Genomic DNA, 27,037 nt, shown 5'->3' on the forward strand with positions numbered 1-27,037 from the left:
TCTCGTTAATTCACGAGTGTGGTCCCTTTTTATATGGAGAAACGATTATATGAATGAAATGTTTTCATCTATGCTGGCTGGCTTGCTGCAGATTATTGCTCCTAGAGTCTGGATATTCTCTACAGCTGCAGATCATTGCTCTCAGAGTCTGGATATTCCCTACAGATCATCGCTCCCAGAGCAATAGTGCTTATGCAGATTTATAATTTGATCAGTATATAGCTCTGGTGAGTTTATTCATTTTGTGGTGGATTTATCACGTTGTTATTGGTTCAACACAAGACTTCAGTATTATGTATGGTGGTTGGACTTTACACAGGATTATATGGACACTTGTGTTGCTTAGATTTTGTGCACGATTATTTTGTTTGTTTTAGTTTTAATCAGGGTGGATTTAAATCACGATTTAAATCACTGGTCAGGCTTGATTTAAATCCTAGTTTTCTACATAGACTAATTCTTGCTGGTGTAACTTTAATATGCAAGAAGATGAAGATTTTTAGAATAACTTTTCATATTAGTTTTTTATCCCCAGTTTACTAGGTTAATCATTCATATTTGGACAACTTTTCTGTTGTACTTAGGAAGGAGAAAAATAATCATTACCTTAATAATAACAATTTAAATAGATTTATTCATCTGAAACAATAACATTCCAGCATATGTGATTTGCTTAAACAAACATCCATGTTTGTTAACTAATTTGGCTAAACAAAATATATATATTTTAAGAAACTTAGACTCTCAGCCCCTTCCTCCTCACACTTAGTTTCACTTTCTTCTTGTGCAGATCTATTCCACTCCAAACAATCAGAAAAATATTGTTTCTATTCACTGAACTTCTTGAAACTTAGCAGTGAAGGGGTTGATTCTGTATTCATAGGTTTGTAGAAGTTAGGATTAAGGTCTTTTTCTTAACTCTGTTCATTTTATAACATTTTTGCTGTGAAGAAGAGGCATGTGATCTCCGCTGAGTCAAATTCAGTTTTGAGAACTGCAAAAGTAAACCAAACATCTGTGATAATATCTTGTAGGCAGAGAAACTGCCCAATAATCTTACAAAAACCTCTGGAAGAGAATGACATTGTGAATGGATTAATGGAATTTATTTACCAAAAAAATTAAACATATACAGCCTTATTCTACATAATTAAAAAACAAATCTTTATTTCATGATGGAATAACCTTTGGATGGTAATATATTTTCCTCAAAAAGCATTTTATTCAAAAAAATCCGATTTAAATAAAAAAAAATCCGATTTTTTTTTTTTTTTTTTTTTTTTTTATCATTGATTTTTATCCACCCTGGTTTTAATCATTTATTATTTAGCGCATTCCTATTTTTATTTACCCTTTTTTGGGTTAGGTTTGCAGCTTGGTTCTGGTATAAATTCTATATTTTTTTCTTTGTTTTTGGCACTCTTCTGATATAATTTACAGGCTTATAGTAAAAAAAATAATAAACGCACATTTTGTTTACCAGCAAAAAAAATGTGCATTCGTTATTTTTCTGTTGCAAAGATGAACTTATCCTTTAAAAGGACAGCATGTCTGCATTTTTATGCAGCGCAATGCATGACACCTCCCCAAATTATACCACAGCACCTTGTGGTGGATAGTGTAGATTGAATTGTTATTTTTTGACACTTCAAAGTTGAAAAAAGAAGTAAACATATTGCATCTCACTGCCCCACGCCAGCACACTTTATAGAGTGTGGTCTGGTGTGAATGAGCTGCTCTGTTTGACTGTATCCTTGCTGGTCTCTATGAATTTGGATTGTTGGTCTGCCCTGTGAGAAAAGGATCAGTCTGTAGAACACCTATGAGATGGCTGGATAGGTAGAGAGCCAGCCAACTGAGGCATTGTCTGAGAAATGGCAGTTTAAACGCAGCCCATTGATGAGTCAGGTTTTTTTTTTTTTTTTGCTAGCTAGTGAGTTGAACGTAAAAAAATTGAATTTATTCCTTCATGCACACTCTCGATGTGGATGTGGGAATCCTCCCTGTCGAGCTATTGTTTTCTGACAGCGGGGAGACTTCCCCTGCTGGTCTAGCTTTGAAAATCCAACAGGGCAGATGTACAGAAGTTCATTGGTAGATTTATGGCTGTACAACTAAAGTGCCCATACATTGATCAATATTTGGCCTGTCCCCACTGAACTGGCCAAATTTTGATCTGGCTTTAAGATACCCTGTCACTAAAATAAAAAAATAAAAGGAAAGACACAGAAAAATCAAGTATTTTCAGTATTTATTTGCAATGTTTATCCTTTCCATTAGGGTACATAAACAGGGGTGTATGCACTGCCACAAACACAGACAGTCTGTTTTCAGGGTAGTGCATATGTCCCTGTATGTATCAAGTACCACTTGAATGTGTGTATATTGAGAACTGTGACTCCTGGGCAAAGCGTTATGCCCACATGTGGGCAGTATGGCCCTGTTGTGGCTATGTGCATGTAACCTTAAAGTCATTATTCACTTTAAATGTTTTTGTTGTTTTAACTAGGTATTAGTGTAATTATATTCCCTGTGTTAATTGTTTGCCTTGCAATAATGGGCTCATGTTGTGGCTGATTGAGCACTCAGTGTTTGTAGTTTACTGAGCTAGCCTGTTCCTAATCACCAAAGGGACAAGACCACTTCCTGTTCTGGGTCACATGGCGTCCAATTTATGTGTTGCATTACAAATATGGGCGTGCTAATGTAAAAAACAAAAAAAACCTTTACAGCTGCATTATAAGCTATTTGTGTGTCTGTCAATGTTCTGCCTGTTCTGCCTGTTTTATGTCTCTCAGATCTAATTAGCCCTCAGCACTGGACTGTTATCTGGCGAAACTGAAATGATGAAATCCTTGTTGTTTCCGAATTTTTAGATCATAGAGATAATTGGAGCCAATCTGGTTTCTGATCAGCTCTATGGTCAGCTGGCAGCACCGCTGGCTGCATTCTCGTGTTCCCTGGTAGAACGAACGGGAGAGCCCGAGAAAGCCATGAAAGGTGACGGCAGGATTGCTTTTACATGAAAGACGATGGCCAGCTGAATAAAACGATACCAGGATGATGCCTGTAGCTGCAGGCTTCATCCTGGTATAACCACTCAAAATCCAGCGACATACCAGTACTTGTTGGGCATATATGTAACTGCAGAAAACATGGGCATTTGATGAATCGGATCTGCAGACCAATATGACCGCAATTCATTATTTTTTGTGATGCCCATATTGAGGGCCCCAAAAAACATTTAAATTTGGAAACCGAGATAGGTTTCCATGCAAATTGTCTGGCAAGAGCTGGATTTGGTTGAGCGGCCATGTATTGTTGTGCGGTAGGCAGAAAAAAGCAACCTTTCATACATATGTGGGGATATTGACATTGTGGAGTCCATTGTCCAGCGCAGGAGCTCAGGCATTCGGTTGCTTTTTTCTTCCTACCAGACTTCTTCAAGGGACCTCCAGCTGCTATAGGACTCTAAGAGACTCCTTTCCATCCATACAGATGTTTCCATGGACATATTGTTTCCCCCTTCCCCCACGTTTTGTGCACCTATATATCTAATGTTATTCAATCCTTCTTTTTGCCTTTCATACCATTACTATTGTTTTTACACCTCATATATGTGTATGTATTTATATACGCATATATTCCTCTATATATGCGTGTATATATTATTTAATACTTTTTTTTTTTTTTTTTTACTTTATATATATATTTTTTACATACACATTCACTCACCCTAGTACCTCCTTTGCTCTGTCAAGGCCCGACATGGTCCTATCCATCGAGGAATGCAAACTCAGGCGCATGTCTTTAGCCAAAGTCTTTAACAACAGTATAGATTCATTTGAACTACCCAAGGGGGACTGTGACCACCCTACTGATAGCTCTGATCCTTCTGTTAGAGAGGACACTATGGTCCCGCTCTTCTATAGCCTCAAGCACACTCTCTAGAGAAAGAAATGACTCAATAGTGGGATATCCTCCTACTAGAAAAATTATTTAAAGGTTAATAGAATACCGAGAGGCCTCAGACTCAGACTAGCATTTGGCTAGAGGAGGACCTCAAATCAGCTTTGATAGAAAAGTAAGAGAATGCAATAAAATGCTTTTACAATCCATCATCTCACAGAGAGAAAGAAACCTCATTAAAATCAGAGATATTAAACATATTCAGGATGATCTAGCTATATATTCTGACTTGGCATCCTTTGACACTTGGGACAGTAAGACAATGAGGAGATGGTCAATTTAGAAACCGATCTCATCAGCACAAAATCAGGAAAATTTGAAAGGGACAGACAGGACTACCTGCAGGGATGGGAGTTCAGTTGGAAGAAAGTCTCCTACACGAATACAGGCATGAGAACTCAAAACACTGGGGCAGAGCTCCCCAGACTCCCCTATAAACATGCAAAAAAAAACCACCAGAAACTCACCTATGGGGCATCAGATACATACATCCTCCAACAGAAATACCCACAACCAGTATCACCATGCTCCTATCCCTTCTAAGATCCACTTAGGGACCCCTAAGCGCAGTGGTATCCACGCTGATACACACAGGGGTTCACCACCCCCTCTAATGAAGGGATGACCACTTTTACAAAACTCCCCCAAACCTGCATCTCTCCCTTCAACATCCACATCCCACGCACCACCCAGCACAGTCTGCTCCCCCCATTCCCCACTCCCTCATCCCCCACCTTCCTCCCACCCTTCACCTTTTTTAGAGGCAGGTCTTGCGGAGACCCCCATCTCCGCCATACCATTACGACCCAGCCCAGCCTCTTGGAGGAACATGGGAAGGAAAAGAGAAGGAGGCGGAGACAAGGAAAAAGAGGTGGCAAGAAACTCCAAAAGAGGAAGGAAATAGTGTCCACACATTCCACTTTAAAAATCTACAATTTGTCCAGTTCAGTCTTCACTGACACCGAACTTAACCTCTTGCAAAAGGGCCTAAATTTTGCCCCCAAAAATTCCCCTCAATTTATTTGAAATCTTTATAGATCTGATCAAGTTCATTAGGAACCTCACAGTCAAAACACCAGCTCAGTCCATAACGACCCTGCGGTCCCCCTTCTTGAACGTCTCTTAGAGGGAGCTTGTGATGACCTGGAATTAGAATTGGGGGTCCATCCACTTACAGACGGAAGCCTGGACTCAAGGGTAATCTACTCCGTGTCCCTCTCTCCCCCCACACATTTCCCCCATTGTGGATTGACGGTCCTGGCATCCCAGACCTGTCTTTTCCCTCGTGCTTGCGCATGTGCAGTAGAAGGTGGTTCTGTCCCGCCTCCTTCCACAATCGTGCATGCGCGGGTGGGACGGACACTGCCACCGCTGTTTCCTCTTCCGGTCCCTTGGAGCGCACAGCGGACCGCAGTGACGTCAGCGGATGTCGGCCAACTTCCGGCTCTCCTCCAGCGGCCTAGGCGGTCCCGCCTCCATCGCCTCCCAGGCACCAATTACATATACATACCCAGGTGGGCTGAACCTCCCTCCCTCCTCGTTGGAACCAGCCTGACCCCCCTCCTTTTATGCTGGCATGCGTTCCAGCCACCATGCTCCACTGCACAAACTGTCATTATCCTTCTATTAACACATCCCAGGTCATATGCATCTGCCTAGTCTTTCCACATGCTTAACACCCAAGATCCATTCCCCAAGGTCTGTGAGTACTATATCGATACACACCCCACGCAAATGATTTAAGAGTGTATTAGAGTTGAAATCCTGAGTACTTGTTATACTATCATGGTTCAGAGGGATTGTAACCGGTGTATTCATCCATATCAGCAGATGTACATCCCCATTCACTGTGTGTATTTTAGTCGTGGGCCTCCTATCGGCCTCCGCTCCCTGGGACGAAGTCGTGTGACGAAATGTGTTAGTGCGTGATCCAGCAGTGATGTCATCACGCACGCCGTATCACGTGTCCGGACCACGTGACCGCAACCGCGCCATCTGTTGCAGGCTGGTGAGACGCCGCTGTGTGTGTAGGAAGCGGTGTACTAAGCACTGCAGGCTGAAAGATTTTAATTATAAAAGGCTTTTTTTGTATTTACCCAATGCGAGTGCAGTTTTTATGGGGGTATTTGTTGGAATAAAATTTCTTAAACAGTATTACACTATGGAGAGTGTTTTCTACTTTGTCCACATGTGACCTATGTTCATTATGAGATCACTGGGATCATCTGCTGATTGCTAATGATATGCTGTGGATTCTTTTCACATCCACTGAGTTTAAAGATATGCTGGTTTATCACCAGTATCTGGTGAGTTTGCACTTTGATGTGGTGTTGAGTACTGGAGCATTACGTTGGTGGAGGATTTGACAAAGATTCCATAACTTCATTGATTGAAGATCATATCTGTTCTCTGTATGGACTTTGTTTAATGGATTTTATTGAGGATCAATTTTGATTATTATTTGGTACTTCGCATATTTTATTTCATTTGGTGGCTGGTTTATTATTTATTTAATGCCCAATGTACATGATGCCTTATGATTATTTTGTAGGTTGCTAGTTCTTTGTGAACGTAGGTTTCATTTAGCTCTTTTACTTTAATCCAAGATTACCTAGGTGCTGTGGCTCACTGTTCACAATACCATCTTGAATAAATATTAAAAGGTTAATGTATAGAGGTCAGAGGTAACTCAGAGGTCATATATTAACAGGCCTGCAAGTGGCTTCACAAACATATCTAATAAAAAGCTTGACCTCTTCGGGGAGATTTGTGCCTAATAAATCTGTCAGGATGTGAACTTCTGACCCTTCTGTTTTACTTATGGCCACATAGTCAAGCCATGTAGATGAAGGTCACCTTATACCCCTCAAATAGTGAGAACGTCATATTAATGCACATAATTTATTTAATCATTTTGAAGCCTTCTGCTTAATGTCGGCATGGGCTATACTATGTGTCTACAATTGTGATATAATGTGTGAAACTAATTGGGAGTTTTTTTTTCTTTATTAAAATACTACAAAGTAGTACTCGGTCCCAGCTGAAGATAAGGCAAAAATCTTGTTTCCTATCAGGCCAGTTCACACCACCGTGTTACGGTGATATGTGCTGAAAAAAAAGATTTTTTTTTTTTTCTCAGGGTAGTGTGGTGTGATGCACTCCACTTCATTGCATTTCACTGGAGCCAATAGAACTTAATGAAATGTTACTGTGTGACATTTCAATAAAGTTCTTGCAAAAAAAAAAAAGTAAAGAGCATGATGCGCAGCTGCTGGTGTGAATGGGCCCTAGAAGAATAACTTTTGGAAATATATAAAACCACATTTAGATGTTTTATGTAAGCATTTTTTCAATTCAACTGGTATAATTTCCTGAAATATGTTTTGTATTTGTGCTTATTTGTGAAAAGTCAAACTAGATCTGCAGTGGGAGTATCTACTCATAAAAGCTGTTGGGCTGTCAGAGAAGGTACTCAGATGCATTTATAGAGCTAAGCAAACCCATATGGGTGTCACAAGTGCTATTAGGCTTGGTTCCCACTATTGTACTGCAGTAACGCCTGCTTTAGCACAGCATCAAGAACACATGCTTTGGTGCTCTGCAGTGCCAGTTATTCTTAATGGCATTTCTCTCCAACAGACGTGCAGCAGTGCACTACAATGCATACTAATGCACTGCTATGTATTGTGGTGTGCTGCATTACAAAGAATTGCCCATTAAAATGAATGGGGAAGACTGAGCAAAAACATGTTTTTGTTTCTGCAGTGCAGCAGTCTGAAACAAGCCTTCGTCTAAACAAGGGGTCTCCAAGCTTTCTAAACAAAGGGCTAGTTTACTGTCCTTCAGACTTTAGGGGGGGCCAGACTGTGGCTAAATGAAGTAGAAAAGGTCCTGGCATCAGTGGGAAAAAGACAATGCTCGATCTTTGGTGTTAGTGAGAAGAATTTTGCCCAATTCTTTGCATTATTGGGGAGAATTGTGCCCCATCGTTGCTGAAATTCAGTCCCATCATAGGTGTCATTGGGGGGAATTGTGCCCCATTGTTGGTGTCATTGGGAGGCATTTTGTCCCTTCATTGGTGTCAGTGGGGGGATTTTGCCCTATTGTTGGTATCAGTGGATGAAGTAGTGCCCCGAGGGCTGGGTAAATGCAAGCAAAGGGCTGCATCTGGCCCCCTGCCGTAGTTCGGAGACCACTAAGAGTGAACAAAAGAAAGAATAGTAGTGCAAAGACTTTCAAATTACTCTACCTGCTGAAGTGGGGTGATTATAACAGTATATGCATACTTTTACACAAGTAAAATGTCTTTTTATAGGTATTTTGACTGAGTAATCAGCTGTTTGGTTGGTGTTGCCCTTGTATAATTCTAGACAAGTTTAAAAGCACAGATTTAGTCTTTACATACTTACCAAAAAAGGGTTAGGCTTTTAAGCCTTTAAAGAGCAAAGAATGGTTAAAATGTCTCAGATTTTTTTTTTATTTTTGTCTTTGACCCCATTGGGGAGATTTTTCATTGTTTCTTTTCACTGTGACATTTGTACAGAAAACAAGGGATGATGTTGTCCTCAGAACATTAAAACAGTGACAGACTGTTTATTCCTTCCCACCCTACTAAATGTAGTTTGTTTTCATCTGTGTACCCATTGGAGAAATCATCTATCACTTCATATTTTGTTGGAAGGCGTTGGGGAAGTCTCCCCAATGGAGGCGCAAACCTGCCGGGGGGAAGGGAGGGGGCGTTCTAATCCTTCCCTGCTCTGTTCAAAACAAATTACATATTAGCTGGAGCTTTTAACCCATGTCCACTCTATCCTAATCTAAAATAATAAACAGGAGCTCTTTTTAATTCTAGTTATTTTGCTGACCTGAAGGGAACCTGCCATTAAAGACATTTTGTTTGAAATACCTTGGTATACAGTATGTGGATATCGGCAGTTTTGAATGTCTTTCATAATAATTTATTTTTATTAGGTTGTTCTACAGACACTAAACCTTCGGTGGTATTGACAATCTTTTCCTTTTAAAGCTTCCCATTTTCTTCACCCAAAGTAACCCACACAGTAGAATACATAACTTCAGTTGCACTCTAGAGCTTTTCTCTGTGCAGCCCTGCTCAGTGCCACACATTACATGAAAAACATCTCTCCTGAGTCCTCTGCCTACTGTACAGTCTGCTGTGGCACAATTCATTCCTAAAGCCGGTCTGTACTCACAGCAGCCCCAGCCATCCAAAGGAGCATGGCTCTGCCATAGGAATTAGTTTGGGTGAGTGGTGCACAAGTGCCATGAAGGTTACACAGAGGGTTGGCTTAAAAAGACAACTTTACTAAAAGTGAAGTCTTAAATGTTGATGCTTTGTTATTGCTTTTTTGTCTGCTTAAATCATTTAAACATGTTTCAATTTTTAGCTGGAAGTTGATGGAAAAATAATTGTAATGGCGACAGGACGCGGTTGGATTCTCCAGCAACACAATGAACATAAGCATGAATCAGAATGTAGACCTTTACCAAGGCCATCTAAGTCATGTCAAGCTCAGACCTTGGAAAGACTGCCAATCCAGTGAGTTCCTTACATCTCTCTTTTTTTATTTCCCAATAATGCGTTTTTGTTGCTTAAAGTACTGAGGAAAATATGTAGTATGCCTTAGCTGATTTTTTTTGGAGAATGCTAGTTGGCCATCCACCATGCTGATCCAATGGCTAAAATGCTTTCTGAGTCACTTACTTAGACCAATTGCACAGATTAGGAATTCTGACTTCCCTGGCTGCATATTTGTTCCAGGACCAAAAATACTCAAGTCAAAGATAGCCATATTTTTAAAATGTGACCAACAATGGCAGGTTCTGTATTTATCTCCGTTCAGTCCAACCCAAAGTTTTTTCTTCTCTCCATCTTGAGTGTTGTGTGGCAGGTCTCTTGCCCTGTCCAGGGGTTATGTTGCTCCTCGTGGGAAAGGATTCCATGCTTCTGTGCATGGCTGTGGCAGACAAACCTCAGGTTTTCAGTTGAGCTGCTGTTGTCAAAGGCTTTTGGGAATCATCCAGTTATGCTTTGGAGGAAGTAGGGCAGTTTTAATTATATTACGTGGCACTAAGCATAGCTAAAAAATAAATAAAAATAAACAAAAATCAGCACTACAGACATGCAAAATGGGAGTTGCTGAAATTATTCTCAAAAAAGAACAGAAGACCTTTTTGGCCAAAGGTGGTAGAAGCACCCAGCTGTTGTTACACAATAGTCAGTAACATATTTTTATGCACAATGAAATGCTCCACACAGCTACTCAGGCCACCAGTACTATTTGGAAACAATATTGATGTCTTGATTGAACAGCTTGTGCAACTTCATTGGTGGCAATACGTTAATACCAGTCACTGACTTTTTATACCTAAAACCAAGTTCTTATATGCTCTGTGTGTGAACCATATTAGCATAGTTACAATTCTGTCTTTGAAAATATGTTTGTGTTTGTATCATTGTGGGTATGTTGACCTTCTCATTTACAGTATAATTCCAATCTTGTTCGTGAGCTAGTAAAGCTAGCAGTAGTCCAAGAGATTTATTCAAAATAGCTAGGAATGAGATCTCCACATTTAGTCACATTCATCTAAATGAAGCACATTTGTTAAAACTGATCAACAAAAATATATTCCTTAAAAGAAGAATCACATTACACCTGTCAATTCCCTATGTGTGTACTCATTGAGAGTTCTTTGATTGCTACTACTTACCTGTTTGATGAGTTTTATAGGGGGTAATATTGATATCAGAGCTTATTGACCTTGTATTACTTGTACGGTGGATTTTAATAATTATTGTACAATAAAGTATTTAATTTTATTTGAACACATTGTGGTATATCTTTAAGCTGCATGAAAGTCTCAAAAGGGAAACAATTTTTTTGTTTGTCCACTTCTGGATTCCTTGGCTAAGCCCAGGTACAGTACAGGCATTGGGACATCTACAGTATGTCACACATCCCAGGAGCCAGTGTTGAAGTACCACATTGTTTTACTCCCTGAGAATCATTCAAGACCTGCAGCATCTTTGGATGTACAAGATCAAGGGAGTGTTTTCAGAGGGCTGGCTGGAAAGAGACGGTTGGCTGCTGATTATGGGAGATTCAAGATGGCGCAGGATGGTATGTGTAGCGGCAGAGTGTCATGGGAGAAAAATCTATGCAAGTATGTTTTTCTTGGATAAATGAGCATCAAAGGTAGGTAGAATAGTGATCATGATTTTCATGGTTCCCAATAATACGGCATCTTTTACTGAAGAGACTTATTTTCTTGCAATAAGAACACCCTAATAATCGCTCATACTACGATATTTGAAGATAATTGTGAGTAACGTGGTTCGGCTATGTGACATGCTTTCTGTTATCACACATGGACAGATGAAAATGGTAAGTTTTTTTACAAAGAACAGTAGAAGAATAACATTCAAGTGTTACTCTTGCAGCATGTAGAATCTCATTTAAGTTGCTGCATCATTAAAGTAACCTTTTGTCCTTAGAAATTCAATTAATGTAATTGTTTGTATAAGTGCCTGTGTTTATGATCACTTCAGGGTTTAGTACACACATGCCAAGACTGGAAGTGTCAGCATCCAATTTCAGTAATGGCCTTGTTTTGTTTCAGTGGTCAATGGGCCAATTTTATAACTGTTTTATACACGGGTGACACTTCCCTTTGCTAACAAATAGTAATATAAGCTATTGCAGTATTAGCTGCTTTGTAATATTAGACACATTTGTGTCATTTGTTATGTGGTAAACATGGAAAAATTACTGCACCCAAACTACAAATACTGGACAAGCAGTATAATGGGAGAGATGCATCTAATTTCAATGGAATTCGGATACATTAGCTAATACTATGGCTGTGACAAAGGACAGCATAATATAATTTCCCATATTTAATCATAATTAATTATTGTAAGATTTTGCATCTCACTCACTAATGATAAATAAGAATTTGTGCTTGTTACCATGTGGGAATTGCAACCGTAATGAAATGTTGTGTCTCTGTAATAATCCGTAATTAACTGTAGATTACTGTAAATCCCTTTAGGCAGCTTTTGCAACAACCAAAAATTTCCACATTTTGAAAATGAAAACCCTTAATGGGAATAATGGAAGAAAATAGATATTGTTTACCATTACAGTCTTTGTGTTTGAAAGCTTGAATTAGCAATGTTGGATTTTTCCAGAAATTCAGGGGTTATACATTTTAGGCATTACATCAACTGACTGCCCATCATAAACAGTTGCATGACTGGTTTACTTAAAATCTGACTTCACTGCTGTAAGGGTCAAAGATCAATGATGATCTATAAATTTAGGTCTTGCTTGCTTAGTGTAATGTTAAGAAATAGTTGCTATGGAGACCCAGTTTTTCTGTAAGCTTGTAATAATGCTGTCAAGCTTTTTTTTTTTTTTTTATCAACAATACATAAAGTGTAATTGTAGTCCCCTTCTTCACCTAGTGATCTAGGCTCATTTACCATTTCATTTTAGGTGTGTGTTCACAGACTAGAACAAACCTTTTCTTTATTATTTTCTCAGTGATCTTTAGGATAAATACATAACAGAATGATATGCCAGTTTAAACTTTTATTAATGCAATGCAAAGAACTATAATGGGGGACATTCATCAAAATGTTTGCAATTTATTTTGATAGTCGCATTCTGAAAAAAATATTCAAGAGAAACACCATTTGTTATTACTTTGCACCAATTTTCTGACTCCTGATTGCTTATAAATTGCAACAAAGTGCATCATTTTTCCTATAGCTCTATAACTGGTGCGTCCAAATATTATACAGAGAACCATCACACAGCCAAATAATCTTTCGGAGGACTTCTTAAAGCGGAACTAAACCCTAATATCTTTTACAGTCAAGGAAGCTGCCATCTTAGCCTTTGTTTGATCATCATTTACCAGTGTGCTGCATAGGTGATCAGTTATACCATCAGCTATTATATGGTTTGACAATTCAGTTGAGAGTACAAATAACAATGACAATTTTTCACTGCATGCCTTTGGGGAAACTGTTAAATTGATGGGTTTATTTCTGCTTGAATTTAGTGACACTATTATCATATTGTTCCTCTCTCACAACTCGCAACTCTGAATGGTCTGTTCTCTGTCCCCCCCAACACCTTCCCTCTGGCAGTACAAATGCACTTTTCCTGGTTGTCTCTCCCTGATCTAAGAATCCTTCTTTCAAGTCCTCATCCTATACTGGCAAAATGCTTCTCTCCTGTCTTCCTCTGTTAGAATGCTCCCCTTCTAGCTGTGTTCTCCATTGTCAAATCTCCACTCCTGGTTGTGTCTCTCTATCTAAGGCCTCATGCATACTGGACATTTTTACAGCTGTTCCTAGGGGCGCCTGGCATTTTTTTTTTTCCTGCCTCTAAACTCTCCTGCATGTTAGCCTATGTAGGTAAAAGAAAGGTGCAGCGCTAAAGATAAATGAATCACTATAAACAATAAATGCATAAATATTAATAACTTAATAATATGCCCATATAAGATGACATAGTGCAAATCACGTGTAAATATATTGTATCTACAATATAGTGCTATTAACGTGACAGTTATGAGCACTTGTTAGTGCTAAAATGCACCACCACAGACTATAACATATAAAGTCCACAAAATATTAATGGTGAAAATCCATCCAAAATGGTCTCAAACAGGTGATCCATATGCTTCTAGTGGTCATTCAGGTGATGTGCCAGGAATATGTGTTAAGATTGCGCACTCACCAGATGCGAAATCATAATACGCATATGTGTATATGATTGTCAGCCGGACGTCTCCTTCAATGATATCAGCAGCTTGGTCTGGCCTGAGAGATCCCCTTCCCCTGGGTTATCTGCCGCACTACTGCCGTCCTCCAGAATGGGCTCTGTAGTTGTATTGGCTCATGAAGAGCCAGAAAGAAGGATGCCCATAGTGTAGTATTTTAAAGTATATGCATTTATTCAGGTAGACAGCCAATACAGCAAAGAGGAAAAACTTTCACTGACCATAAGCGTTTTCAAGATTGCCACCAGACCTCCTCGTGGTTTTGGCGGCGTGACGTCACCGCATACAGCTCCTCCTTTACGCGTTTCGTGCAATGGCATGTATTCATAAGGGGTGTGCTCGTATGCAGGGGACGTCAATACAGTCTATGTATAGCAAATGCGCGTGCGTACATTGTGTCCGCCATCTTGCTGAAGTTCAAAACGCATGTGCGGGCGCCATTTTCTCATAGGTTTTACCTATATAATACTGACAAGCAGCAGATAGAGCGGAGAGACGGTATCAATTAAACTTGCAGGTGATGGAAATGATAATTGTGTGATTATGCAATACTATTGTAAGGATCCATGGACCTATTTGCGAGTTACAAAGGGGGAAATTTTACTTGGAGGTCCAAACAAGTATCCTATATACAGGTGAAACTCGAAAAATTTGAATATCGTGCAAAAGTTCATTTATTTCAGTAATGCAACTTAAAAGGTGAAACTAATATATAAGATAGACTCATTACATGCAAAGCAAGATAGTTCAAGCTGTGATTTGTCATAATTGTGATGATTATGGCTTACAGCTCATGAAAACCCCAAATCCACAATCTCAGAAAATTAGAATATTGTGAAAAGGTGCAATATTCTAGGCTCAAAGTGTCCCATTCTATTCAGCTAATTAAGCCATAACCTGCAAAGGGTTCCTGAGCCTTTAAATGGCCTCTCAGTCTGATTCAGTAGGAATCACAATCATGGGAAAGAGTGCTGACCTGACAGTTGTGCAGAAAACCATCATTGACACCCTCCATAAGGAGCGAAAGCCTCAAATGGTAATTGCAAAAGAAGTTGGATGTTCCCAAAGTGCTGTATCAAAGCACATTAATAGAAAGTTATGTGGAAGGGAAAAGTGTGGAAGAAAAAGGTGCACAAGCAGCAGGGATGACCGCAGCCTGGAGAGGATTGTCAGGAAAAGGCCATTCAAAAGTGTTGGGGACTTTCACAAGGAGTGGACTGAGGCTGGAGTCAGTGCATCAAGAGCCACCACACACAACCGGATCCTGGACATGGGCTTCAAATGTCATATTCCTCTTCTCAAGCCGCTCCTGAACAACAAACAATGTCAGAAGCGTCTTACCTGGGCTAAAGAAAAACAGACCTGGTCTGTTGCTCAGTGGTCCAAAGTCCTCTTTTCTGATGAGAGCAACTTTTGCATCTCATTTGGAAACCAAGGACCCAGAGTATGGAGGAAGAATGGAGGCACACGATGCAAGATGCTTGAAGTCCAGTGTGAAGTTTCCACAGTATGTGTTGATTTGGGGAGCCATGTCATCTGCTGGTGTTGGTCCACTGTGCTTCATTAAGTCCAGGGTCAATGCAGCCATCTACCAGGAGATTTTGGAGCACTTCATGCTTCCTTCCACAGACGATCTTTATGGGGATGCTGACTTCATTTTCCAGCAGGACTTGGCACCTGCCCACACCGCCAAAAGCACCAAAACCTGGTTCAATGACCATGTTATTACTGTGCTTGATTGGCCAGCAAACTCGCCTGACCTGAACCCCATAGAGAATCTATGGGGCATTGCCAAGAGAAAGATGAGAGACATTAGACTGAACAATGCAGAAGAGCTGAAGGCCGCTATTGAAGCATCCTGGTCTTCCATAACACCTCAGCAGTGCCACAGGCTGATAGCTTCCATGCCATGCCGCATTGAGGAAATAATTGCTGCAAAAGGGGCCCAAACCAAGTACTGAGTGCATGCTTATACTTTTCAGAGGTCCGATATTGTTCTATGTACAATCCTTGTTTTATTGATTGTATGTAATATTCTACTTTTCTGAGATTGTGTGGATTTGGGGTTTTCATGAGCTGTAAGCCATAATCATCACAATTATGACAAATCACGGCTTGAACTATCTTGCTTTGCATGTAATGAGTCTATCTCATATATTAGTTTCACCTTTTAAGTTGCATTACTGAAATAAATGAACTTTTGCACGATATTCTAATTTTTCGAGTTTCACCTGTATGGTATAGCCTATGGATTAATAAGAACAAAGGCTGAATCAACCACCAACATATAAATGTACAACCATGTATATTGGTTAGTCAGCTGCAATCAGCAGATAACGGTAGTAATATAGAAAACGTCTCATCTGCTGCTGTGTAGTATGGTTCTAAAAGTCATAATTAAACCAGGATAAAATAACAGTAAAACTCATATGGTTCAGATAAAAAATATATACAAATATGTGAGTGTAAAACAATAATAATAAATCATAAATAATACAAAGTGTAGCGCTAAATCTTAAATACTATATATAATAATAAATATATAAATACGTGCTACAAATCTGTGCAAATAACGTGGAAATTACGTCACCGCGCTCCCAGAATCCTCCTCGTGTACCGACGCGCTGCGTCACGATAGACACGTGACTTCCTCCTTGCGTGACGCAACGCGTCGGTATGCGAGGAGGATTCTGGGAGCGCGGTGACGTCATTTCTGGCGTGCCGGCCATATCTGAAACCCCTATATTAAATACCCATGCAAGGCATTCATAGCATGTGGTATAGGAGCCTGATATTGAAGATTTAAATGTGAGTGGGCATTCTTATTGTATATACAATAAATAAATACAGTTTTACACTATGTAAGTTTTCTGTCTACATATGAACCGAGGAGGAAGCTGCTGAGAGAGTATATGATTCTGGGGAGGATCCGGTGATTCATCAGAGTGGTGTTTTATCTTAAGGCGAGCTGACCCTGTGGGGTCTATGTGAAGAGGTGAAGGGCCACTGTAGCCATTGTTTGTTTGGATTCACACAGTGTGGACACTTGTCATCACATGCATGAAGATTGAGAGTTTTTTCTTCTCTTTTTTTTTTTTTTTTGGACACTATTTTTCATATGGACTTATTTTGAGTGATTTATATTTGGAGTGATTTTGTATTATTGGTTGTAATCACTTTGAACACTTTTAATATTCCCGGTGGGAATACACGTGTTGCACTTTACTTTATTTGCACATTTGCACAGATTTTTAGCACGTATTTATATATTATTATATATAGTATTTAAGATTTAGCGCTGCACTTTGTATTATTTATTGTTCACTTACTCATTTTGGTAGGAGGTTAAGTGTCAGCAGCTTTAACGATAGGGCCCCATTCCTAGCGCAGGAGGTCCGTTCCTTATTGATAATAAATCAAACACCCTTATATATATATAAAATGTATAACAAAAAATATATAACAGCAAAAAAGAGGAATTATACCAAGCAACGGACATAATTCTATATATAAAATCAATCCGTCAATATATAATCATAAAAAAGCTAATAAATTCCCGCACAGGGGAAATGTATACTAAAACCACCCACAGAATAGAATAGCCTTAAAAAAAAGCATAAAAAGGCTATAAAAATCTAGAAATAATATCAAATTAAAATTTGCTATAATAAATAAAAAAGGGACTAAAAAAAAAATCAATCAAATAAGATATATGATTAGACATGGAGTCGAAAGAACAGACTGGACTCAACTATTGTCTATGAAACGTTTAAATCCAGATCAACGTTGAGTCCTTTAGGATAAAGGGTACCTGTGACGGAAGCGTAGGCAGGACCGAACATGCAAAGAAGATGGGGAACACACAAAGCTTTATTGAACTATGAAAGATACTCAATCAAGACAGTTCAAGGCACTCCGCGACATGCGGCTTGTAGGGACACCTACGGTAAGCGGGCTCACGCGGACTCAGCGGGACTGTAGCTGTGGACTCTGGCCTCAGCACAGCTCCCACCCAGCTTTCTAGGGACATCGGGCTCACGGGAACTCAGCAGGTGGTGATGGCTCAAGCACTCAGGGACATCACAGGTAGCTATACTCCGGGCACGCCATGGGGCGGTTCGAATAAGGGTAATCTGGGCATGCGATAGGGGCAGTTCATGGCACGGGTGGTCTGTGCACACAATAGGGACCGTTCATGACACGGGTGGTCTGTGCGCACAATGTGGACCGTTCATGACACGGGTGGTCTGTGCGCACAACAGGGACAGTTCAGGACACGGGTAGTCTGTGCGCACAACAGGGACAGTTCAGGACACGGGTAGTCTGTGCGCACACTAGGGGCAGTTCATGGCTTCTAGGCACACTCACGGTAGGCGTCTTGCAGATGCTCAGCAGTAGGCGGCTTATGGGGGGGGCGTAGGCGACTTGCGGACACTCGACAGCAGGCAACTTCCAGGGACCCAGCAATCAGCAGACAGGGCGGCTTCCCAGGGACCCTCAGCAACGGACAGCGGCCAGCAGCGATTAGCAAGCAGGGGCTCTCACAGAGGCCAGCTTCTCCAGGGGCCCAACGATCAGCAGGCAGGGGCCCCTGCAGCGGCCAGCTTGCTAGGAACAGTAGCGGGAGTCATGGCTGTGGGGCCTGACCTTTGAGGAGGGGGGCTCATGCAGAGCACTCAGCGGGCATGGCTGCGGAGACCCGGTCCCCACCCGGACCTCCCACGACAGCGGTGGCGGCGGGCCGACGGAGAGTGGCCGGACAGCGCAGGAGGAAGGGAGAGAGAGCGCGAGCCTGGTCTCGTGCTGGCCTTTTAAAAGCCGCGTGGGATGCTTCCGGGTTGCCCCTGCAACGGCCGGCCCAGCTCCGCATTGCACCGGCAACGAGGCATGCCCCCCCTCACTCCGGCCACTTCTTTGTCTCCGGCTGGGCGCCAAGCACGGAAAGCCCTGTGCCAGCCGGGGGCGCGCAGAGACCACCCAGCGGCCCCTTACTGGGATTTCCTGGCAGGGAGGTCACCGCATTTCTGGCTGCATTGCTGTGACCCTTGCCGCAGCAGTCCCCTCATCCCCCGCAGCCTGCTTCAAGGCTGTGTGCGGCGAGGGGGGGGGGGGGGGGGGTAGGCGGCACACGTGACAGTACCCATCTCAAATATCCACTTGGATTCCAGTTGAGAGACAGCCCTTCTCTTATTAGTCCCACTCCAATGTGTTTTTATAATATCAATACCTATAAATGTGAGGGAAGAAGAGTCTCTGTTGTGACATGGCCTATAATGTTTTGAGAGTGAGTGATCTTTAAAACCTCTTTTGACATTGTACACATGTTCCCTCAGTCTGTCTCGCAACTCCCTTGTAGTGCGTCCTATATATTGTTTCCAGCACGGGCACCCTAATAGATAAACAACAAACCGGCTACGGCATGTAATGAATTTGTCAATGCTATATTCCTTGCCTGTACATAACGATGTAATTGAATTGACCTTTTTCCGTTGGTTATTACATAGACATATGACGCATTTGTTGCATGGAAAGAATACCATCATGTCAGAAAAAAGTCATATTGGGAGGTAAGTTCACAACACTAGGTGCTATTTTATTTCTTAATGCCATTGTCCGTCTGGATGTGACCTCTGGTCTATCTGGTAAGATTTTGGCAAGGACTGGATCTGCTTTCAGAATGCCCCAGTTCTTATTAAGGATCCTAGCGATTCCCTTTGCTGGACTGAAAAGGTGGTAACAAATGGACATACTTTAGGTGGTCTTTGTGTAGCTTCACCATTCAACATATATTCCCTACTGGTACCGGCTACTAATTCAAGCACTTGATCCAGCTCTGACTCATTGTAACCTTTTTCTAAAAATCTCTCCTTTAATATGGAAGCTTTAGTGTAGTAAGTATCGAGATCAGTACAATTTCTCCTAATCCTAAGGAACTGACCTTTAGGGATATTTTATAGCCAAGCTGGCTGGTGACAGCTATCCGTTGGAATATAACTACTTCGGTCTGTGTTTTTGAAAAAGGATTCTGTAATGATTCTACCTCCTCTCTTCAATAGTGTTAACTCAAGGAAGTTTATCTGACAAGAACTGTACTCAAAGGTTAGTTTAATATTCAAGTCATTATTATTTAAGGTGCCGAAAAAATGTTAAAGCGTCTGTTCATCTCCGTTCCATAATAAAAAAAATATCATCAATGTAGCGCCTGTAGAAGGAAAGCTCAGGCCAGTCCCTGGCATATATGATGTCCTCCTCCCACCTGGCCATGAACAAATTGGCCAGGCTGGGAGCAAATTTTGCTCCCATGGCTACTCCCTTGGTTTGAAGGTAAAACTTATTGTCAAACCAAAAATAGTTTTTTAGCATAGCAAATTCTAAAAGCTGTAGAATAAAATCTTTTTGTATAATAGACATACCTGTAAAACCATCTAAATAAAAATTAAATGGCAAACTAATGAGGATGAATCCCAAACTGCTCCTAATTAGGGTGACAATAATGCTCCATTACAACCCTATAGGCCACCTGGGACATTCCAGAAATGGAATAGGGATCCCCAACGGACCTATAGACCCACTGGTTTCTTTAGATCACCAGAGAGACCATCTGACAATGAACTTAATGTGCTAGTCAGAAACAGATTTGGCCCCTTGCACCATTTAACTGATAGCAATACCGGCTCCGTGGTTTCAATTGGTCCTCTGATTGTAACGGAAGTTATCAATATAGGAAACCTATCCAACGTTGGTTTAGGTCAGTGTTTCTCAACTCCAGTCCTCATGGACCCCCAACAGGTCATGTTTTCAGGATTTCCCTCAGATGAAACAGCTGTGGTAATTACTAAGGCAGTGAAACTGATCAAATCACCTGTGCAAAATAATGGAAATTCTGAAAACATGACTTGTTGGGGGCTGCGAGAGCACGTGACCAGCCACGGAGGATCTCTGGGGGAAAGAGGAAACCGGCCGGCTTTCTGATGTGACAGGGAGCCGTCAGCTCACTGTTGCCTGTACCCCCCGGCCAGCTGTCCGATCCTGGGTCAGGGAGACCCAGGAATACTAAGACCCATCCTGCTTCCCTAGGACGAATCCTAAGGAGAAAAGAAAAAGAAGGAAACAAAGCATCGGAAGCCCATAGGAATCCCCCCCCCCCCCGGACTGAGCAGCAGTGAAGACCCTTCACACTATCCTGGAGCCACGTTCCTGAGAAGGGAAGGGTGAGTGAGACCTGCTGGGGACTTACTGTGTTGTGGTCGCCTGAGTGATACAGGAGACCAAGGAGAGAAAGAGGGGAGGGGAGGATTCCCAGGGGTTAGAAGAGAAGAAGAGAGGAGGCCCAGGTGTCCTAGGAGAGGAAAATATATAGGAAAAGTAGCAAGCCTGTCTGTCCATAAATCTTAAAGGAGTGGTATAACCCCATCTTGAGAACATAGAAGAAAATTTACAGAAGATATGAAGAATAAAGGTCCCAAGGGAACAGGGCTCAAAGGGTCTCAAACAGGAACAATAAAGAAATTTACATCACATGGAAATATTACGCCAGAAAGGGCCCAAGGTGCAATCGCAAAAGGGGAAATGGACATTAATTCAGGAAATAGTCCTAGATTATCATTGGGCATGAATAGCAGTTGTAGCCAACAAATAGTGGATGGCTTGGGAAAAAAAGAAACTGATGGTGAACTACAAGTACCAAACAAGAAGGAGATGATAGAAATGTTTCAAAATTTGGAAAAAATGATAAAACATGAAATGACAGCTATTCGAAATGATTTAGGGCATCTGCTATCAAGAATGGAAGAAACAGAGGAGAAAGTTAAAATTCAGGCCCAAAACATAGATAATCTAAGGAAAAAAATAAAACAATTGGAAAACACTCAGAAAAAATTGACCTATAGGATGGAAGCTCAAGAAAATAAATAAAGAAGGTGTAACCTTAGAGTACGAGGAATCCCAGAGACTGCAAAAGGGGAAACACTATATGATCTAGTTAAAAAAATTCTAAACTTTATAAGAGACAGACCTGAAACAGACGGGATCAAGCCAGACGGAGTGTTCAGAATAGGAAAGTTCAAACAGGCTACTGAGAAGGATAGACCGAGAGACATAATTGTCCAGTTCCAAAAATTTGGGGTCAAAGATGAGATTTGGAAGAAGACCAAGGGAAGATCATCAATTAAGTATGGAGATTTGACTATCCAAATATTTGCGGACTTAACAGCAGTGACCCTATGGAGAAGGAGATCCCTGAGACCCCTGTTGGATCAAATGAGAAAACAGAATGTGCAGTATAGATGGGGTACCTCAGCATCTCTAGTTGGCTGGAAAAATGGGGTCACAGCTTATTTGAGATTACCGGAGGATTTAAGTGATTTTTGCGAAAAACTGGATTTGCAAAGAATGGAGATAGCTGGGTGGAAAGAAGAAGATAAAGGAGATACAGATGATACAAGAAAAGAGGACTGGCAGCGTGTCGGGGGGAGGCCTCGGGGTTGAGGAGGGAAAGGAGGGAGAATTAAGTAGAAAATATGTTGTGTTTTTTTTTTTTTTTCCTCTCCCTCTCTAGCCCCTGGTCTCTCCCCTCCGGAAGTAGAGACCCTCTTGGAAGCTACGGTTAAGGCAGGGAAGTATAGATTCTTGCTGAGTCTAGATGATAGAGAGAGGGGATCTGGGGGGGTCGGAGGAGAGGTGAGCCGTACATGGGCGGAGCTTACGCCCTAAGTTTTAAATCAATAGTGGAAATAGATCCACAGATGATTTGTAGGCAGGTTATAGGCCTAAAAATGGGTAGGGGAAAAAGAGGAGGGGGTGAGAGGAGAGGGGGGTGGGAGAGGGGGGTTGGGGGGGAGGGAGCGGGAGGTGGGGAGGTTGGGTAAATATTTGGGTGGGGGGGGGGGGTGGTGGGGTTAATATTCTGCAAGATATACGGGCCTAATAGGAGGAGACGAATTAGAAGAGAGATAGACAGAATCAAGAAGGATGGAAGAAATACAGTTTATAACATATAATGTGAATGGGTTGAATTGTCCTGGGAAAAGATTTAAGTTGTTTAAAGAGTTACATCACAGGGCAATGTCAGTGGTATTTTTACAGGAGACACATTTTGAGAATCAAATGTGAAATTAAAATCCAAATATTATCCAACATGGTATTATGCTGACTCTCCAATCAAAAGAGCAAAGGGGGTGGCAATAGGATTGGCAAAGAATATGAGATTTGAGTTGGAAGATAGAAAGACTGACCCGGAAGGGAGATTCCTGTTTTTGAAGGGTAAACTACAGGGAATTGAATGTACACTAGCCAATATATATTGCCCCAACAAGAAACCTGAGATCTTTTTGAAGGGCTTGCTAAAAAAATTGATAGACTTTAAAAAAGGGCGTTTGATAATAGCAGGAGATTTAAATCTTTGTATGGACCCACAAAAGGATGCAACCTCCCTCGTGCAGAGAGAGGGGGGTAGGTCTCTGAGAGCCTTGAAGGCGATCCATGAGTACCAACTGGTGGACACCTGGAGAATGATGCATTAGAAAGACAGAGACTATACCTTCTTCTCTAATGCACATGGGATATACTTGAGACTGGATTATATTTTAATAGAACATCAACTCATTGAAATGCTGGTTAAAATAGAAATAGAGACAAGAAATTTTTCGTACCATGCCCCAGTCATAATGAAAATAGGATGGGGAAAAAGGTGGACGGGAGGTTTAGGATGGAGGTTGAATGAGGCTCTTCTCTTAGATGAGGATATCAGGGAAGAGATTAAGGTATACTTCAAGGAGAATGAGACAGAGGAAGTATCGACAGCTACAGTATGGGAAAATCATAAGGTATATATAAGAGGAATCTTGATTGCGATGGGAGCAAGGAAGAAAAAAGAAAGAAGAGAGAGGGTTAGTGGACTCTTAAAGGAAATCCTGGATTTGGAGCAGATACATAAGAAGAAAATAACAATAGAAACAAGACAGAATTTAATGGATAAAAGAGACGAATTAGAGAGATTGATGGAAGAGGAGAGGAGAAGAGTATATAACAAAGTATTAAGTGAAAGATATAGATGGGATGATAGACCAGGAAAATACTTAATGAGAGCCCTGAATAAAAAGAAAAACAGGAATTATATAGAAAAGATAAAAAGCCCTAAGGGGGAGTTGGTCCACTCAACTAAAGAAATCATTAAAGTATTCACGGAGTACTATAGAAAGTTGTATAACATCAGCCACCAAGGTTCACCAAAAGAAACTAGAGAAGGTATTAATGAAAAAAGGAAGATATATTTAAAAAATGCGGGATTGCCAAAGCTCAGTGAAACACAACTGAACTCCTTGGATGCAGAAATTTCCCAGGAAGAAATAGAAGTAGCATTAAGAAGTACAGGGGGAGGGAAAAGTCCAGGCCCGGATGGTTATACAGTTAAGTACTATAAAAAATGTTGTGAAGTTCTGTTACCAAAGTTAAAGAAATATATGAATGACTTGGGAGGTGGGATGGAGGGGAGGAGGGAATACCTTCAGGCCCATGTCGTTCTCATTCACAAGGAGGGAAAAGATCCTTCTCAGTGCTCTAGCTATAGACCAATTTCATTGCTGAACACTGATACCAAGTTGTACGCAAAGGTCCTAGCAAACAGGCTGAAAGATCTAATGCCCAAATGGATCCATGGAGACCAGGTGGGCTTTGTCCCGGGGAGAGAGGGTAGAGACAATGGGTTGAGAACTTTGATGCTTATCCAGAAAAGTAGAAAAGGGAAAGCCCCGGTGGTGCTCTTGTCAATTGATGCCGAAAAGGCGTTTGATAGAGTGGACTGGGGCTTTATGATGGACAACTTGGAAGTGTTGGGGATTGGAGAGAGAATGCGTGAGTGGATAGGTAAATTATATAGGGAGCCCACCGCAATCATCACGGTAAATGGGGAGAGGTCGGAATCCATTAGGATGTCCAATGGAACAAGACAAGGATGTCCATTGTCCCCCTTGCTGTATGTTTTGACATTGGAACCCCTGCTATCAATAATAAGGAATAGTGGAGCGATAAAGGGAATACAGATAGAAAACATAGAACATAAAGTAGCGGCCTTTGCGGATGACCTACTGTTTTATGTAGGCAACCCCCGAATAACACTACCAAGTATAATGAAGGTCCTGAAGGAATATGGTGAACTATCAAATCTAAAAATTAACCCAACAAAAACAGAGATTCTGAACATTAATATACCAAAGAGCGAAAAAGAAAAGCTACAAAAAGAATTCCCCTTTATCTGGAGAGAAAAAGATATAAAATACCTAGGAATAAAACTTGCTGCCTCATATAAACAACTGTATAGATTAAACTATATTTCTCTGATAAATGAGACTAAGGACGAACTAAAAAGATTAGAAGGAGGAAACCCATCATGGTTAGGACGTATAAACCTAATTAAAATGGTAATTATACCTAAAATACTCTATAGATTTCAAATGATTCCAATCAAACTCCCAGAGGTTTTTTTTAAGATAATGAGAAGAATGTTAACAAGATATATATGGAGGAATAAAAAACCAAGAATATCATATGAAACACTAAGTAGGACTAAAGAGAAAGGGGGGATGGGACTACCTGATGTCAAGAGATATTACAAAGCAGTAATTTTAGCAAGAATTTATGATTGGACTTTTAACTATAAGGGGAAAAGTTGGGTAAAAATAGAAAATGAACTGAGTGGAATTAATTTAAGTAAAATGATATGGGTTCCAGCACATTATAGAAGAATTAAAGAAAGCACAAGCACTTACACTTTAAATGTTTTAAGGATACGGGACAATTTACATAAACACATGAAATGGGAATTCAACTCTATATTAATGCCTCTTGCAAACACGGAGTTCTTCCCTCCAGGAAAAGATGAGATATCAGGGAGATGGTTTAAAAAGGAAGATATCCAATTGAGAGATGTATTGGTAGAGGGGGAATTGAGAACATTTAAAGAATTAAAAGAGAGGGGAGGAGATATGTTTATTAAAATAGATGAGTGGAAATATCATCAATTAAAATGTTTTATTGGAACTCTCCCAAAACCCTTGAGATTAAAAAAGGAGTGGAATATGTTTGAAAGGCTATTAGAAACACGTCGAGATGGGAAACACGGTGTCACAAAAATGTATAGAATACTCACAGAATTAGACACACAGAGTTAATTTTTATAACAAATTGGGAAAGAGACATGGAGGTGGAGATAGATGAAGATCAACAGAATAAGATATTTAGATTAGTTCACGAGAGTGTTAGTATGAGAGACATTGAGATTAATTATAAATGTTTGACACGATGGCATATTACACCGAGCACTGAGCACAGGATGAGGGGGGAGAATTCAAAAATGTGTTGGAGAGGATGTGGGGAGGAGGGCACGGTGTTTCATATTTGGTGGCAATGTCCAAAAATTCAGGTTTTCTGGAAGACAATAGTCAAATTAATAGAAATAATAACTGGAAATGACATAGGATTAGACCCAACCATGTGTCTCCTACATAATGTTGAGACAACAGTAAATAAATACAAAGAATCAGGAGTATGGTACTACTTAAGTGCTGCAAAAGGGTTGATCCCCAAGTTTTGGTGGAAGACAGAGGTGCCGACGGAGGAGGATTGGATCAATAGGGTAATCCAGATTAGTAGAATGGAAAAATCTTATTATATTATATTCAGGAAGACAGGTTGAAATTATACTATTCGCGATGGGTAAAATGGGAAAAATCAGGATTGAAAGAGAAATATAGAAAACTCTAAACTAGGAAGTTATTTAAAGTTATTGGGCCTTGAGAGATTGGAGATCTTGCAGAGGGGAGGGAGGGGGGGAAGGGGGGGAAAAGGTGGGTTGGGAGGGAAGGGAAAGAAAAGAGGTCAATAGAAGGGACAAAGTAGAAATGTATGGATTATTTATATGTATTGTGTCTCTTCTTGTGGAATTTTTGTAATAACATGAAAAATTTATAAATATTTAAATTTAAAAAAAAAAAAAAAAAAAAAAAAAAAAACATGACCTGTTGGGGGTCCATGAGGACTGGAGTTGAGAAACACTGGTTTAGGTCAAGAGGTAGTACCGCTGTGTACAAACAAAACTGGCAAGCCCCAAGGAATGATTCCGATCACAATCACAGACCACAATATTTCTCCCCCAGGTACAATAAAGGGACACCCCAAAGACAACAGCCCCCACCTCAACAATATAGGAACTTCAATGCCCCCCCATCCACCTTAAGATTTGATCAACAAGAAGTGC

At 40.7% G+C, this 27,037-nt stretch overlaps 1 protein-coding gene across 1 annotated transcript in view; it reads left to right on the forward strand.

Moving 5' to 3' along the window:
• FBXO15 (F-box protein 15) overlaps positions 1–27,037 on the forward strand; it is a 262,215-nt gene that overhangs the window by 2,184 nt on the left and 232,994 nt on the right. The window contains exons 2-4 of the mRNA XM_089682167.1: positions 2,877–3,000; positions 6,181–6,275; positions 9,378–9,529. Coding sequence (XP_089538293.1) covers positions 2,877–3,000; positions 6,181–6,275; positions 9,378–9,529 — 371 coding nt within the window. The remainder of the gene's footprint in view (positions 1–2,876; positions 3,001–6,180; positions 6,276–9,377; positions 9,530–27,037) is intronic.

The sequence above is a fragment of the Staurois parvus genome, unplaced genomic scaffold (assembly GCF_062004578.1).
Source record: "Staurois parvus isolate SC_StPar_1 unplaced genomic scaffold, SC_StPar_1.0 ptg000287l, whole genome shotgun sequence".
NCBI lineage: Eukaryota > Metazoa > Chordata > Amphibia > Anura > Ranidae > Staurois > Staurois parvus.